This window comes from Chelon labrosus (genome assembly GCF_963514085.1).
Source record: "Chelon labrosus genome assembly, chromosome: 6".
Lineage (NCBI taxonomy): Eukaryota > Metazoa > Chordata > Actinopteri > Mugiliformes > Mugilidae > Chelon > Chelon labrosus.
In genome coordinates this window covers 19,000,989-19,017,108 of record NC_140342.1, presented here as the reverse complement: position 1 = coordinate 19,017,108, position 16,120 = coordinate 19,000,989, and the positions used below count along the sequence as shown (strand labels likewise).

Here is a 16,120-nt window from a genome sequence, read left to right as displayed (position 1 = left end):
CTTGTTTGTGGGCCTTAATTCACCCTGTGATCATAAATATTTACTTGGCTGTCAGCAGCGAGGTTCATCTCTGACCATTAGAATGTGGCCACTCGTGTTTTATAGAGAAGCCAACAATGAGGTTTAGGGTCTCTGCAGTGTGACACCAGTAGATCGACCATAACTGACAGACTGCCGTTAAATGTGAAGCTAAATTGCCCTCTAATGCGCCGTAGTCATAACTTGTCCCCACGTCCGTGTCTCCTGCAGTTGTCGGAACTTCGTCACCGGCTGGAGCGAGCGGAGAACGACCGGCAGGAGCTGCAGGAGGAGCTGCGGCGGGAGCGGGAGGCGCGAGAGAAGCTGGAGCGCACGATCTCCCACCTCAAGCAGCAGATGGCCCAGTCTGGCACGATGGGAGGTAGCCCGTCTCCTCCTCCTACCCCTTCCACGGGACCCCCGAACGCCCGCTCCCCGCCCTCCATATCAGAGGCCCCACTGGCTGGCCAAAAGTAACTGCCATCCCTCCGGGGCCTCTTTCCCTCCCCTCCCTCATTCCTCTCCACATCACCCGCCAACTCCACAGACACAAACAAATCAGCCTGAAACAGAAAGGAGCTTCACGTCTCCTCGGGCTGTTTTTACGCCGTGCATCTCCCCCTCCCCTTTTTTTATTTCAGTGTAGGACTGACTTTTTTTTTTTTTTTTGTAATTTAACATCACTTAAAAGAAAAAGGTTCTTTTTTTATTATTTTGCTTTCCTCTTCTTTCTCTTTAAAACAGTATTTAATGATTTTTGGGCATGTATGTTTGATTTAATTTATAGTTTTTACTGAACAAACAGCTGCTTCACAGACAGGAGATTGGTCGAATAATGACCAGCTCAACCAATCACTATCCCCCCTCCCCCCCTTTGTGATCTTCTCCCATCCCTTCTTACTCTTTCGGCTTCTGGAGCTAATGACTTGGAGATATTTGGACGCACGAGCCTGCTCCTCACAGACGTCACTTCACGCTACTACCTGGCACAGCAGCCGGTGCCCACGGACACGTCGACTCCTGTCTTTCTGTACGTAAAGCCCGAAACGCCCCTCGTACCAGCGACTGCAGGGAACTGCACGGACACTTGAGAACAGTTTTATTCGGTCCTTATAAAAACACGGAAAGAAAAACGTTAAAACACCAAGTCTTTATGAAGGAGAAAGACCTTTTACTGTACAAAGAAAAGACATGTTGCAGATGTAAAACCTCATAAAAAATATGCCAATAGTGACGCAGAACTTGAAGTGAGTGCTTTGAGCGTGAACCTCGCCTGGACCCCAGCTGCTCCAAACACAGACTGGTTTCCTCTTCGCTCTGCTGGGCAGCACCTGGACTCCCCTGTTGTAGACCAAACAGTCTGTTGGTTGACCCACCAGCTGCCCGATGTCTCCCCCGTCCCCCATCACCGGAGACCCCACACACCTTCCAATCGCACTACTCTGGCGCCATTACCCTCTTGCTGGGAAACTCCTTAACACTGTGGCTTTCACCCACTTTGGGCCAGACAGGAAACACTGTGCTCGATTCAGACTCGGCTCGAAGAAGCTCACGAGCAGTGTTATGCACTCAACACGCTCTCCTCCTCCTCCTCCACCTCCTCCACCTCCAGAATCCCCTGGGAAAGGAATGTGTCTGGACACGGGGGCCGGTTGAGCCGCTGTAGCTGTTCTAAGCAAGAAGAAAGGCTCACATGTGTGGTAGCTGCACTGTGTCGCCGTAAAACATACGACATCCTTACATGTGAGTGTGATTGTGCAGTGCGGGCATTCAGGCAGAACAATGGGCCCCAGCGTTCCCAGCAGACGATCAAAGCTGCAGCCTGGTCCCTGTTGTTTTTTTTTTTTGGGGGGTTTTCTTCTTTGTATCGTTTGACTTCATTGTCGGCAGACGGTTTTATGCCCACCCTGTTTTGTCGGAGCTTTTTATCAAAGTATGTGGGTCGCAGGTGAAAGCAGTTAGTCCAGGGTGGTTTGGGGGTCCTGCTTCGCTTCATTCTGCCTGGCTGAACAAACAGCACCGGGGCAGGACTGCGCACTCTCTCTCCCCCGCGGCAGGCTGGGTGGCCCGGACGTTTTGTGCCGTCAGAATGGGGGCAGCTGTTGTTGTCTGGGGGCCCTCTGCCTACCCTCGGGTGAGACTGTACAGGATCCCCCAGCTCCCAACAACTCCCCTCCCTCCCTCCCTCCTCTTCTCACTCACACATGCTCATCCATCCATCCATCCATCCATCTCCAGCGCCAGATCAGCTGAGGAGGGGCGTGCGGAGTTTTGTAGATGCCCAGGAGAGCGAGCAGTCGTCCAGCCAGAGGAAGAGAGGACTTTCATTGTGTCAGTTGCCGGGCAAAAGCACTTTTTATCGCCACTAAGAAGGATCCCTGCAAGCGAGTGTGTGCGTGTGTGTAAATAATTTGTGTAAGGGGATCGGCCTCGGCTAAACTCTGAGCTTTTTCCCTTTTTTTTTTTTTTTTTTTTTTTAACGCATCTGCTATAAATGCAAATTGATAGACATTCCACTGTGCTCCATCCTGTTCGATGCAGATTTTCTTACACAGCTTCCCTTTACAATAACAGACCTTAAAGACAAGGCAGAGTACAGTTGTGGTTTGTTGATCGACGCAGGTGCAGGTGCAGGTGCAGGTGCAGGTGTAGGTGCAGGTGCAAGCCAGGAAAATCGAACCCATGCCGCAAATGTAAACTCTACTGTTGTTCCATTTAAACCTTTATTGAAATTATAAAAAAAAAGAAAAATATTTAACGTATTAACTAAAGATTTATATTCACTTTGTAAATACAGTAGTCATTAATATATTAACTGTTCTTATATAAATAATCTTCAAAAGGTTATATCATTTGGACCAGAACTAAGGCTTCAGACGGCCTAAATGCTTTTGCTTTCATATATATATAGATATATATAGATATCTACATATATATATATGTCTATATATATAGATATATATATATATTAGGACTTGACTTTAGTTGGGTGGATGTGGGGGAGTGAGACACATGGTTTACCGAGACATGATGCAGGACAAAATTGGAAAATAATACTTTGTTACACCCCCCGCCCCTTTTTTCTGAACTGATGCAATTGTTTTTGTGGATTTCGGACTGTTTAACGTGTAATGTAAGCTTTTTTCCTCTTTGTCAACCCTTCCCGGGCTAAATCGATAAAAAAAAATTGTTAAAGAAAATGCATTTTGGTAAAAAAAGAAAAAAAAAGAAAAAGAAAAATAGATTTATTTATTTTTTCTTTTTCTGCATGTTTTGCTGCCCCCCCTTTTACATTTTGTGTCACCGGGCCACTTTATCAATCTGTTTATTGTTATATATACATAGAAAAGAAGAAAGAAAGAAAGAAAAGTTTCCCTCCACCTAACGCACAGACTATTGAGACGGCTCAACTGCATGAATATTGAACATGTGCAAGTTTTATATCAGTAATGGTTCAGAGGTCGGGCCTCGATATAAAGTCAGATTATGAAGAATATAAACAGTAGCCTGATTTGATTTGGAAATTGTGTGTGAGAGTGAGCGTGTGTGTGTGTGTGTGTGTGTTGGCCTCCCACGTCTGACTGAAGCACAGCAGCTTTGAAAAAGGGAAAGACTCGCTCATGTAGCTCCGGATTCGTTTTTCTGATTTAAGATATCATATATTATTCTCGTCAGTGGAAGATAATCAGTATTAGTTTATATTCACTGAATTACCTCTTCAGCAGAACAAAAAAAAACAAAAAACAAACTAAAATACACTTTTAATCCAAACACATGAGCAGATGTCTAATGGAAGTCTGTACTTTTTACTTTCTGAGTAGTTTGCATTTTATACACAAGGGGGCACTGTTTAGCATCTTTACTTGTACACAATTATTAAAAAAAAAAAAGTACTGAATAAATAATAATAATAATAATAGGAGAGAAAGATCCCTTTTGTGACACGGCGTGCTGGGCCTTTTTGCATTTTGCAGTGTTATGAGAGCTTGATTTGTACAGAATTTTTACAGGTGTGAATTTTGCCCAACCCACTAAATCGAGGGGTACAGGAGCTTTTATTTTTTGTTTGTTTGTTTCTTTTTCTTTTTTCACCACGTGAAACACATTTGAATGCAAGGATTTACATAAACATTTGCCTCCTTGCTTACGTGAAGAAAACTCAAAAGTCCGAGGTTGACCTTTTGAGGCGTTGCAGGTGACTTTTGCTTTGTGGTTGGGTGTGTAATTTTTCAGCCGGTAATTATTCTCGGAGAAGCAGAGCTGAAAACGGTGACGGATCACACTGAATACTAATGTTTTAATTTTACACACATCCTGTTATAGATGAGAAAAAAAAAAAAAAAAAATAAATCTATGGCTTTGCTGGAGAAAGAACTTTTTTTTTTTTTTTTTCTCTCGATGCTGAAACATGAAACGCAGTGTCCGTGTATGACCATTGCATACTACGTTGCCAATACTACAGTGTGATGAGACTTTTGTTCTTGCATGAATCGAGACACTGTTCTCCTACCTCATGTTGTGATATAAAAAGATGTTTTTTAAGCAGAAGACACTGCATCTCTAACTGTTTATCATCATTGATATTTACTAGTAAATTACATACCTGTAAATGCTTTTAGCTAATACCTCAGTTGTATCTAGTGTTTGTTTCTTTCTGTTTTTGCCCCCCTGATTTCAGATCTTGTAAATAATACCCTGTATAGACAATGAACTTGAATCAAATTCAAGTAAAGTTCTGTAGTGTCAAAAACCACCGTGGTGTTGCCTCCTTTTTCTTCTTTGTCTCACGTTTTTTTTTTTTTTTTCTTAAAACTTCCTTATTTGTTTACATGGACGCTAATATTTCTCTAATAATCTGATTAGCAGCTCAGTCAAATCGGATTGAGAAGGGCGGTGTAAACGTTCGATAATCTGATCAGCAGGAAAATATTTTAAACACCCGACCCGATTGTTTCTCCTTGACTGGAATAAATACTTTCTGGGCCCCATGTCGAGTAAACATCAGGAGACATGATGAGTTAAAAGAAGGAACAGAATCCAAGTGGGTGAGCCCATGTTGGTCGTCTTCTTCTTCTATTTCTGGCAGATTTGGCGCCCCACAACTGAGAGAAAGACTTTTCCCATAAAAACAAATGAATAAAAAACTATTCTGATTCAAGGTTTAGTTTATGGAAACACAAATCATCATTTTATTTGATGCTCATGTGAACAGCAGGGTCGGAATCACTGACTGAATAAACACTGTCCATGTAAATACGGCTAATGTCTTCACATACAGATAAATAAAGGCGCATTAACACCTCTCGCGAATAACGCTTCCAGTTCATTAGCAACATATCTACGCATCGAGCCGATCAATTACACAATCGATACAGTTTAGACGGTGGTTTAAGTCATTTTCAATGTAAACACAACAAGCTTCCCTGTGTTTTAATCTCTTACGTGAAGGAAAACAGAATATTAAGACTTAAAAATAGTTGTGCAGCCCTTAAAGGGGAACTACCGTTTTTTGACCTTATTTCTGGCATTAAATACGGTCGTATACTCACCCATATAACCTTTGTGTAAGCTGTATTCCTTTGGGAGATAACTAGATCAGCAATTACAGGTAAATAAGCCGACCGTCGTGGGTGCACGCGGCGCTCAGAGATGACATCATCCAGGTCAGAAGACATCATCCGGGGTCTGTAGGTCAATCTACAGACCCCGGATGATGATAACAGGTAACTCCGGACTCAACGGTGAATAGCACTAGCGTACGATAACAAAATATTGGTGAAATGAACGAGTTTCGCGGCAGATAATGTGTTATTTAGAGGCTGTGTTTCGGTGCCCCAGTCACTCCCACTATATGGATATACACTGATCTAATTATCTCCTGATGGAATACAAATTACACAGAAGTTATATGGGTGAGTAAATGACCGTATTTTAGAAGAATCGGAGTCAGAATCAGCTTTAATGACCAAGTATGTGCACATACAGGGGATTTGACTCCGGTAGCTTTACTCTCTTGTACATAAACACACAAACTTAAATAAGTGAAGAAAATTAAAAATAAAAATTAAATAAAATAAATCTCAATCTATACACATAAATTATAGAATAAGAGCAGATATATACACCAAGCCAGGGTTTTATACAGTGTCTATATACAGTAGTGCAGTTATTGTTTATCGTTCATGTGGACGGACTCACACTCTGTGACTGCTCAGAGTTCAACAAAGCAACAGCCCGGGGGAAGAAACTGTCCTTGTGGCGGGGGGTTCTGGCGTTTATGCTAGAAATAAGTTCCAGGTTGTAAAAAAACAAAATGAAAACACACATATCTCAGTTATTTTAAACAAATGCTGAATACCCATTCAATGCTGATTAAAGTACATAAGTATTTACTAGTGTACTAGTGTGCCTGTAAAATGGCAAGTGAGTGTATTTTCTGATAATAAGACACAGATAATTATGTAATTATAAGTTACAGTTTTCACTTTTAAAGCAAAGCCGAAACACTTTGAAGGCACATGTTTAACAGTTACACACCTTTTTTTTTGTTGTTCTTTCTGCTTTTTATTACAGAATAATAATTTAATCTCCACACAAGGCTTTGCGAAGGCTTAACTGTGTGTCAGCTTCAACACTGGAACCAAATCCAGACACGGCTCCTTTTAATCCTGAGAGAAGTTTACCTGGAGCAGTTTTAAAAGATGTGGGAATTATTCCTGTTTTTTTTTTTGTTTGTTTGTTTGTTTGTTTTTTCTCCCTACAGTTTCTGGTTTCACCCGCATGGAAAGATTCAAAGCAGCATTATTTCACAAGAAATGACGATGTGAGGAGGAGGAGGAGAGGCCAGATCCCAGTCTCCAGTAAGAATAAGTAAAACAGGAACAATATTAATGCTTTCTTTAATGCACATTAAAATAAATAGGGACTTGTAAAAAATATATAAGTCAGAGTTTGGTATCTGGCATTTAGCTGAGTCCTCACAGTAGTATATAATTAAATATGGCTATAAAATGTAAACATGTGCTCAGAAACTACACAATCATTTTATCCTATTTTAAAATCACATACACATCACATCCATATACATTGATCAGTCACAACATTAAAACAACTGACAGGAAGAGTGAATAACATTGACCATCTTGTAACAAAACAATGTTCTGCTGGGAAACTTTTGGACCATTCGTGTGAATGTTATTTAGACATGTAGCACCCACCTAGACCAGACCAGGCACCCCCACCCCATAGTAATGACACTCCTTGATGGCAGCAGAATGCAGCCTGACACAGACACACACACAAAAACGCTTTAGGAACATGAAACATGAAACAGCATAAGGTGTTGACCTGGCCTCCAAATTCACTAGATCCCAAACTAGTCAAGTATCTGTGGCCCCTCCCCTCAACCCATAGGACCCAAAGGTCCCTACTAACAACATTGTGTTGCCAGCCACCACAGGACACCCTCAGAAGGCCCACGTCTATTCTCTGATGAGTCACAACTGATTTGGAGGCACAAGGGAGACCTAAACAATATTAGGAAGGTGGTCATAATGTTATACCTGATCAGTGTGAACTGGCTTCTTTCGGAGGGCTTGTCCAAACAAGTGTGACAACATCAGTACTAGAGAGAACAATGAGCCTTCCCCTTGGCATCAGCTTAATATTACTGTTATTTGCATATAACATCTTCCTGCTCTGGCTGCATATCTACCTTCAGCACAATCATAAGCACCTGTGAACAGACTTCTGGTGTGCCAAACCTCACTAAATGCAAATGTCAGCACACCAGTAATAATGCCAACATGCAAATGTTTTGGAGGATTCTGTTTTCCCAGTATTCTAAATTGGTTGTAGGTGTGAGTGTGAGTGTGTATTGTTGTCTGTCTCTCTGTGTGTTAGCCCTGCGATGGACTGGCGACCTGTCCAGGGTGTACCCCCACCTCTTGCCCGATGACAGCTGGGATAGGCTCCAGCAGACCCACCGCGACCCTAAACAGGACTAAACGGGTATAGAAGATGAATGAATGAATGAATGAATGAATGTTTTCCCTGTTGCAGTTTGTGTACATTCAGGCTGATGCTAGGAAAACCCAGAGTGTCATTTAGTTTGAACGTATTTCCACCATCCAATGAAAAATTATGTGTCCATTGACCGATTAAAAAGAAAGGACCTTAAATCAACGTCCAAATCAAAACAAAGATGGCCGTCAGCTAGCTACCATCGTGGCAAACAAACTGGGGAACATTTGTTTATATCATGTAGCTGACGGCATTTCATTTCATCTTAAATGTCAGAAGAGTCTTCGGGGTCAAATCAGTTTTATTATAATCAAACGTAATGAGATAATTAGCTATGTGAAATATATATGTTAGCATAAACTGGGGCTAACTGTTTCCCCAGGGAGTGCAGCATGTTAGCATGCTAGCATGCAAACAAAGTTAATTACAGAAAAACTGTGTCTGAATTACGTTTGTCATTACGGTCAGATTATTTTAAAATGAGGTGCCTGAAGTATGTAATTTCTGATTGCTATCACTGAGTTGTGATAGCGCCACATAATTATTACCCCACAATATGCAATAATGATTTTGATTCGCATTAAACAGGATTTAAGTTGTGTCCCCTGGGGAGCTTACATGTCTGTGTGCACCTCCAACAGTAGTACTCACATTATCTCTAGTTCCCTTGAGACAAATCTAAACAACTCTTTTGTACAAAGCATTCAGGTCTCCACAGTCAATTTCACTTCCTCAAAGGTGCATTAAATTGCTTTGTGCAGTCATGTTTTGTCCTCTGCAGCCAGGCTAAAATTAAACCTCCACTCGCAGAATCTGTCAGGAGGAACTGCTGCCAAGCCCTGCGATAGCTGCGAGGTTGGACAGGCTGCACATAAAGCAACAGCAATCAGAAGGCTGTTGAGGAAGCAGAGCCAGGCAACGTTCAGATCTAGGTATGCGGGCAGTCCCACGGGCAGCGCGGTGAGCACACCCAGGAAAACCAGGAAGAGGATCCAAGTTTTGAGAAATATACGCAGGATTTGGTAAACGAAACTTTCCCTCGAGTGAGTTCGACTTTGGTCCGTGATCTGGTCTTTCAGAGAAAGACAGCACCTCGCACGCAGAGCCGCGGCGGCCAGAGTCAGGAGGAGCACCACGGTGATTTCCAGAATCAGAAACCTATGATAGAAGACCCAACACCTGTGCATCTGTTGGAGGGAAACATCCTCGAAGACAGGAGTGAAGTCCGACAACAAGAAGACGTAGAGAGCAGCGAGGTACCACAGGAAGCCTGTCAAAAACAGGTACCCGTACCATTTTGCTGTAGAGGAGGTGGCACGTAATCCCCAAGACACGGTGCAGAAATGATCCAAACCGGCCATGACAACAACAGGCCACTGCAGCACTCTGTGAACCTGCCCTACAATCTGAACCAGCAAGCATGTGTGATAGGTGGTCACCCTCAAGCCGAGGAGGACGACGCCGACGTGCCCGTCGCTGCAGACGCGCAGGGCGGTGACGACGACGGCGAGGGCTGTGTCGACGACGGCCAGGGAGACGCTGAAGACCCCCAGGAAGCTTCTGCAGATGTGGCTTCTCTGGAGAAACACCAGAACCCAGTTGAGGAGACATTTCCCTCCGAGGCCGAGCAGGACGGAGGTGACGGCGATGTACATGGTGCGTCCTGTGGAGGAGACCTTTAACCTCGAGTAGTCATTGTGGACGGACCTGCAGGGACAAAACGACAATTTTTTAAGTTTTAAATCCACAAAAAAACTGAAAACAACAACTACTGTCGGCTGTTTTTTACATTTATGCTTTTCAGCGTAAAGTTTGCTGCTGCCTACCCATATGTGTATATCTGTACAGCTCGATTTTTATTTTTATTTTTCTCCTTTAAGCCAGGAGCTACCGCCCAAAATTTCGTTATGTTCTTACATAATGACAATAAAGTAATTCTTGATTCTTGATTCTTTCCACCCACAAAGCAGATGGTGACAGGGATATCCTGGATGAAAAAGGCCCCTGCTTGCAGAGTATATTGTTTCAAGGATCCTTGTCCTTGATGACAGCTGCTGATGAATGTTTACAAAGAAATCCTATTTCATAACCAGCCGCCCTCACGCGAAAGATCCCATTTGGCACAAGTCCTTTCACACTGTGTCGCCTGCTGAACATGGACTACGCTCTGTGTCTCTCAGCATACAGTAAACGTTATTAATTTGTTTCGGTTATATATTGTGTTGGTGAGTCTAGCTGAGAAATGATTAGGATTCACTTCCTCTGAGTGAGGATGTGGTTGAAACCAACAGCTTTTACTGATTTTTCCATTTTCCGCTGAGAGCCGCTGGATGGATCATTATGAAAAAAATCTGAGCCGGCTTTTAGGAAGGAGTGACCTCTCTGACTGACTCACATGCCGCCGATTCAACGTGCTGACTACTGTCGACAGCGTGTGGCTTTTCGTACAAACCAGAGAGAAACTGCAGACATTTAAAAAACAGCCGGAGGAGGAGGTGAGACCTGTGACCCGTCTGTCACTCAAAGGGTCGACTTTCTTAACTACGTATAAATTTGAGCCTTAATATAATTTAAAGAGATGAGTTATGAACAAATTTGAGGGTCTATAGATAGATTTGAGGAACCGTTACCCACCAACTTTCATTTCTCTCTTAGACGAGAGAGAACTCTATAAAGTATGATCTACTTTATGTCAGTGCTTCAATTTTATGCCACTCAATTCTTTATTTTTTCAAGAGAAGTATTTCACTTTTTACTATCAACAGCTTTAGTCACACGTTGTTAAGTTAAACTTACTACATTATACTTTACAATTCTGAATGCAATTGGGTACTTTCACATTTTGCATGTACGTAAAAGATCCAAATATTTTCATCAACCACTACCTGAAATTATCAGTCATGAAAGAAATCCAGGAAATATTTGTTTTTCCAATTCAGCTCTCCAAGGTCGGGGGGGGGGGGGGGGGGGGGGGGGGGGGGGACCAAGTGTCTAATATCTCGCCTGCAGCCCTGTGTTTTGTCTTGCTCCCGTTTGTTTTGTTAGGTGCCAGTCCTTTTTCCTAGTTATTGAATATTCAAATAAACCAAATCCCCTCTATTTGACTGTGTGAAGCAGAAAGGGAGCTCTCCTCTACTTCTACTTGATCAGTATTGTTGACTGAAGCCATATAGCCACAAAGCGGTTAGCGGCGCACAGGTGGTGGTACTGGGCTCACCGTGAAAAAAAGGAAGTTAACACCAGATAAATATTAACACGAGGGAGGAGGGTCACATTTTGCACTCTTAACGCTCATAACATTCACAACGCTGCGTTATTATTGTGCAAAAATGCAGTTGTCTAGCAGATAATATTCTAAAGAGCTGTAATCATATTTTATTTTCATTCCCCATCCATCTGTGCAGCTGCTTGGTTCTTACTATTTAAAGGAGCTGAATTAAAAATGAAGAGAAGCCCGAAAACTTTTGCAGAAGTCTGACTGTAACACAATGAGAATGATCACATATATATATATATATATATTAAAAAAAAAAAAAGCTACAGTTAAATGTCTTACCTGTGTGAATGCAGCGATCTGATGTCAAGAGCAACCCGTGGAGTCTGAGTCGGTTTCCTCTAAAAGGCGTGGTTTAAAGACACATCTGTCAGCTCTGACAATAGGGAAGTTCACAAATCACTCAATTTCTATTAAGTATTAAGCGGAAGTTTAGACAGCAAAGCAACCATCGTTTCATTTTACAAAAAGAGCTTTGTGCAGCAGATATTTCGCAATACAACAACCGACAGGGTTAGACAGCGAGTATAACGTGTTTAATGTGTTTATAATAAGAACAGATTAAATGTCCAGATATTAAAGGTGTTGATCTTTGTGTCAAACCCACAGCTGCCGAGAAGCCGTTGTACACTTCCTGTCCAACACCAAACAGTAGTTTGTTATTTGCTGCAAGCTAGAGAAGACAGTGAAACTCCAAATTAACAATTACACGGCGCCGTTAAAAGTCTGTGTAAGTAAATCAGAAAACGTTTTACGTTCCCCTGTAATGCATTCACATGAAAGCATTATTCTCATTTTGCGTAGTGAAGTGATTACCGACTTAGTAACAGGTATGTCGTGTGAAATAAAAGAAGGGAGCAGTTTCACAGCAAAGTATTTTGTAGCTTTGGTGAAATAATTAAATTGACTAGAACACCAGTCAGTATATGTGTGAAGGTTGTCAGTCATCCAGGTCATAATATATCTAGAACAAAGGTCAAACAAAGACAACTGGAATGGTTTTGAGTTTTCTTGAAGGTGTTTTAAGCACTTCCTTTGTCGAGCCGCTGTTACAAGTGATGAAACGTCTTTGAGAAAACAAATAAAACTCAGTTGATGTTTCACTAGTGTTCTTTCTTTCTCACTATCCGGTGCCAGTCAGTTGTGTAACACGAGCGTCAGGTTACAAAGTGGCTCTTGTAAAGTATTTTCATTCATTCATCTTCTGTAACCGCTTATTCCTGTTAAGGGTCGCAGGGGGTCTGCTGGAGCCTATCCCAGCTGTCATCGGGCGAGAGGCGGGGGTACACCCTGGACAGGTCGCCAGTCTATCGCAGGACCAACACAGAGAGACAGACAACCATTCACACTCACACCTACGGCCAATTTAGAATCACCAATTAACCTAATGAGCATGTCTTTGGACGGTAGGAGGAAGCCGGAGTACCTGGAGAGAACCCACGCAGACACAGGGAGAACATGCAAACTCCACACAGAAAGGCCCAGTCGGCCCATGGATTCAAACCCGGGACCTTCTCGCTGTGAGGCATCAGTGCTAACCACCTGTGCCTCCCCAGTATTTTCAAAGTCTGCATTTATGTAAAATTGTCTCTTCTTTTATGTCCTTTAAATGTCTTCCACTGTCTTTGACCAAAGACCATGAGGTCAGTCAAGTCTGTGTACTGCTGCAGCTAAAAGTGATTACATATGAGGTACAGTTATTGAGCTTTTATCAGCTGCTGTTTTGCTTAAGGTTTATAACACTATTCAGTCGATGACTTCGGTTGAGCTCAAACACGTATGAGAGGGACATAAATGAGCGGTGCAATGAATAACCACCTCGTACCATCATCATAAAATGCAAGCATTTATTGATTCCCAAGAAAAAGTGGAGACAAAACAGTTCATAGTGTTACAGATAAAATGTTTTGTGTTTTTGTCAAACAAGTCTTTAATAGAAAAATCGATATTTGGTTCAAGACATTTGCGAGTTAATTAGCTAGACTAGTGAATATTATAAAAAACAACGCAATACAATTTATTAGTACCACAAACCTCAGCCTCCAAAATCAAACAGCATAGTTAAAATACCACAACCTTCATGAAGATAAGATCAGGTGCAGGACACTGGTGTACCTAATGAAGTGGCAAGCGGCTTCTTTGCACTTCTGGATCTTTGTATATCTGTTGCACAGAGTAGCTCTCCTGCAGGTACGCTACACCCCTGTGTCAGTAATGGTTTAGGACAAGCTGTTGAGTTGCAGAAACTCATATCCTGAGCACGATAACACCGTCATACAGATGATACAGACGGCTGTCCTTCAACCTTAGGCCAGCCTCCATGAGGGCCAACGTCAGGTCAAAAAGTTCATCGTATAATCTGAACGTGCAGGGATCTGGAAATGGCACCGACACACATCTGTTGAATGAATCCACTCCTACGGAGAAATGTTAAGACCACAGATCCATTAGAGGAGATAAGATAGGGCAAATGGACAAAGAGCAACGTGCTTTAACTTAATTTGACTTCTCCTGTTACCTCCCTCCAGTCCCATTATATCCGTCTTGATGAAGACCATGGAGATGATGAATCCTTGCCTCTTGGCCGTTCAAACCACAGCCACTCACACAGGAGCGCTGGGATAAAGAGAGAAACTAGAAATATGATCTCTTGCTCGGCATCACCTCCGCTTCAGTACAACCGACGCTCCTACTCTCTCTGCTGGAACGGGCTTGATTGACTTTCCCTGACAACCAAAATGTTTTCATCTTGTCCTTAACAACCTGATCGAATTATCTGACCAATCTAATTAGGCAGAGAGACACGGAAGACATTGAAGTTGATGGGCCTAAGGGAATAAACTCGACTAAAGAAAGACACATCATAGTCGAAATTCTAGCTCCTCAATGACCTGTAACACAAGACAGACCCGTCCTGAGCGCAAAAATTAATGGACAATGAATTAAATAAATCGTGTTAGCGTCATATCTGTATTAGTTATGTTAATACATGTAGCAAGTGATGTTAGGTAGCTACCTGAGGCTGTATTAGGCTTACTGCCGTTAGCTAAGGCCGATATTAAATGCTGGTTAAGAGGACGTGTTATTAATTAAGAGAAATAACATAAACACAGACAAATAGGTCGGATGATGTTACCATAATGAGCTAGCGTTAGCTGGTTAGTCAGTCCGTTAATAGCTGCGTTCTTACCTTCATAGAGATGTGTACATATGACTTCAAATATCATTAAAATCCATTGACTAAAGCTTCAGCTGTCCTGAAACACGTTGCAGACGTTAGACAAAGAGCAAGAACATAAAAGAGATTGTGCAACCAGAGCATTACCGTCCATAATCATGCTGATTATTTTTTACACCTGAAAATAAACACAAACACAAAAATGTGCTTGTGTTCTTAAAGATGAGAGTCAGTGATGACAGGCGATCGGCTGCAGCTTAGATGTGACATCACATTACTTTACGTTTCTCCTATTTTGCAGTTTAATGCTTCTAAATAAACTTCACTCACAGCTGCATTCAGGACCTTTCAGTAACTACAAGGCTCTCACACACACTTCTCACAGCAGTGGCCACATACACAGTTAGCCACAGTCCCACCTTCCTTAAGAGAGGGGGCCGGTGACGCACACGTGCCGTTAATGAAAGTAACAGTTTATATCACGTAGGCGTCGCTTTTCTTCACAGACGACAAAGGTCTATAGTGACTCACTGTAAAAACACTCTGTTACGAGAAAGGGTATCATTCACTATTTGGTGTAACAGTAAGTTTTCACCGTTGGTCGAGGCGGAGCTTATCTATAACTCATCTGTAAGTTTCCAACTAATAATTACTTTTCTTAATGATTGGTCTACGGATCATATTCTCGTGCAACAGATTGACACTGGTTTGCAAAAGATGTACACCTTACCAAATCAGCCGTTTTATGAGACACTAGATTTGACACAACAGTACCACGGGACGTTAACCCTTTATAGGGCACTCATTGATATACTTGGAAATTCAAAATTTCAACCCTAGAGTGTTGTATTGGCGGAAAAAGACTTTTCTACTTTTGTGAAATTTTTCAAAAGTAATGAGTTTACCATATCCTTGCCCTTACGTGGTAAACAACATAAACATGTATTTAGAGCATTAGAAGATAAGTCCTGATTCATGCACTTGTCAACATACACATTATCACCACATGAGACAACGTTAGGACACTTCTTCATGGTACCTAATGGACCTTGCAGAAAACATTACACCCTGATGTGACCTGAGGATGTTGCCTTGACCTTCTCTGATTGGCTGGGTGAAAACCACGTGCTTCTAAACCTCACTGAGAGGCACAGGGACGCAATTTAAAATGTGCGTGGATGTTACCACATATGGTTCCTCGGCTCATAAAGGGTTAACACACCAATAAAGAAATGTCCACAAACCTGATTATCATCTACAAAATAGAATAAATAAAAATAAAATTAACTAATACATATGTTGTAATATAGATTGTATAAGTAGATGTGCAATATCACTTGAACTTATAAAACGTGTATAGAAATGCAACCATAAACATTCACAATGCTTGTTTTTTTTTTCCAAGCAACCACAAAATGACTAGAAGTAAACTTAGAACAGTAAAGTAATTGAATCTGAAAGCTGCAAATCCTCACATGTGTGAAGCTGAAATAATTAAGCTATAACAATGTTATCAAAATTCACCTGTTTTGACCCAGGTCGTTGATTTAGACACAAAATCAGATGATGTGATTATTATGACAACAGGTTGCACACACACACACACCAAAAAAAAAATGCACCAAACA

At 41.9% G+C, this 16,120-nt stretch overlaps 2 protein-coding genes across 2 annotated transcripts in view; one reads left to right on the top strand and one right to left on the bottom strand.

The window, feature by feature from the left end:
- The window catches only part of skila (SKI-like proto-oncogene a), a 32,936-nt gene extending 28,167 nt beyond the window's left edge, over window positions 1-4,769 (top strand). The window contains exon 8 of the mRNA XM_084546670.1: window positions 250-4,769. Within this exon, the coding sequence (XP_084402796.1) occupies window positions 250-495 (246 nt within the window). The 3' untranslated portion in view covers window positions 496-4,769. The remainder of the gene's footprint in view (window positions 1-249) is intronic.
- A 3,705-nt stretch (window positions 4,770-8,474) lies between these two features.
- Window positions 8,475-9,695, bottom strand: gpr160 (G protein-coupled receptor 160; the record flags this gene model as incomplete). Its single annotated transcript, XM_084546680.1, has 1 exon — window positions 8,475-9,695. The coding sequence occupies one exon, from the start codon at window positions 9,693-9,695 to the stop codon at window positions 8,802-8,804; it is 894 nt and encodes a 297-aa protein (XP_084402806.1). The 3' UTR covers window positions 8,475-8,801.
- Window positions 9,696-16,120: the final 6,425 nt, after the last annotated feature.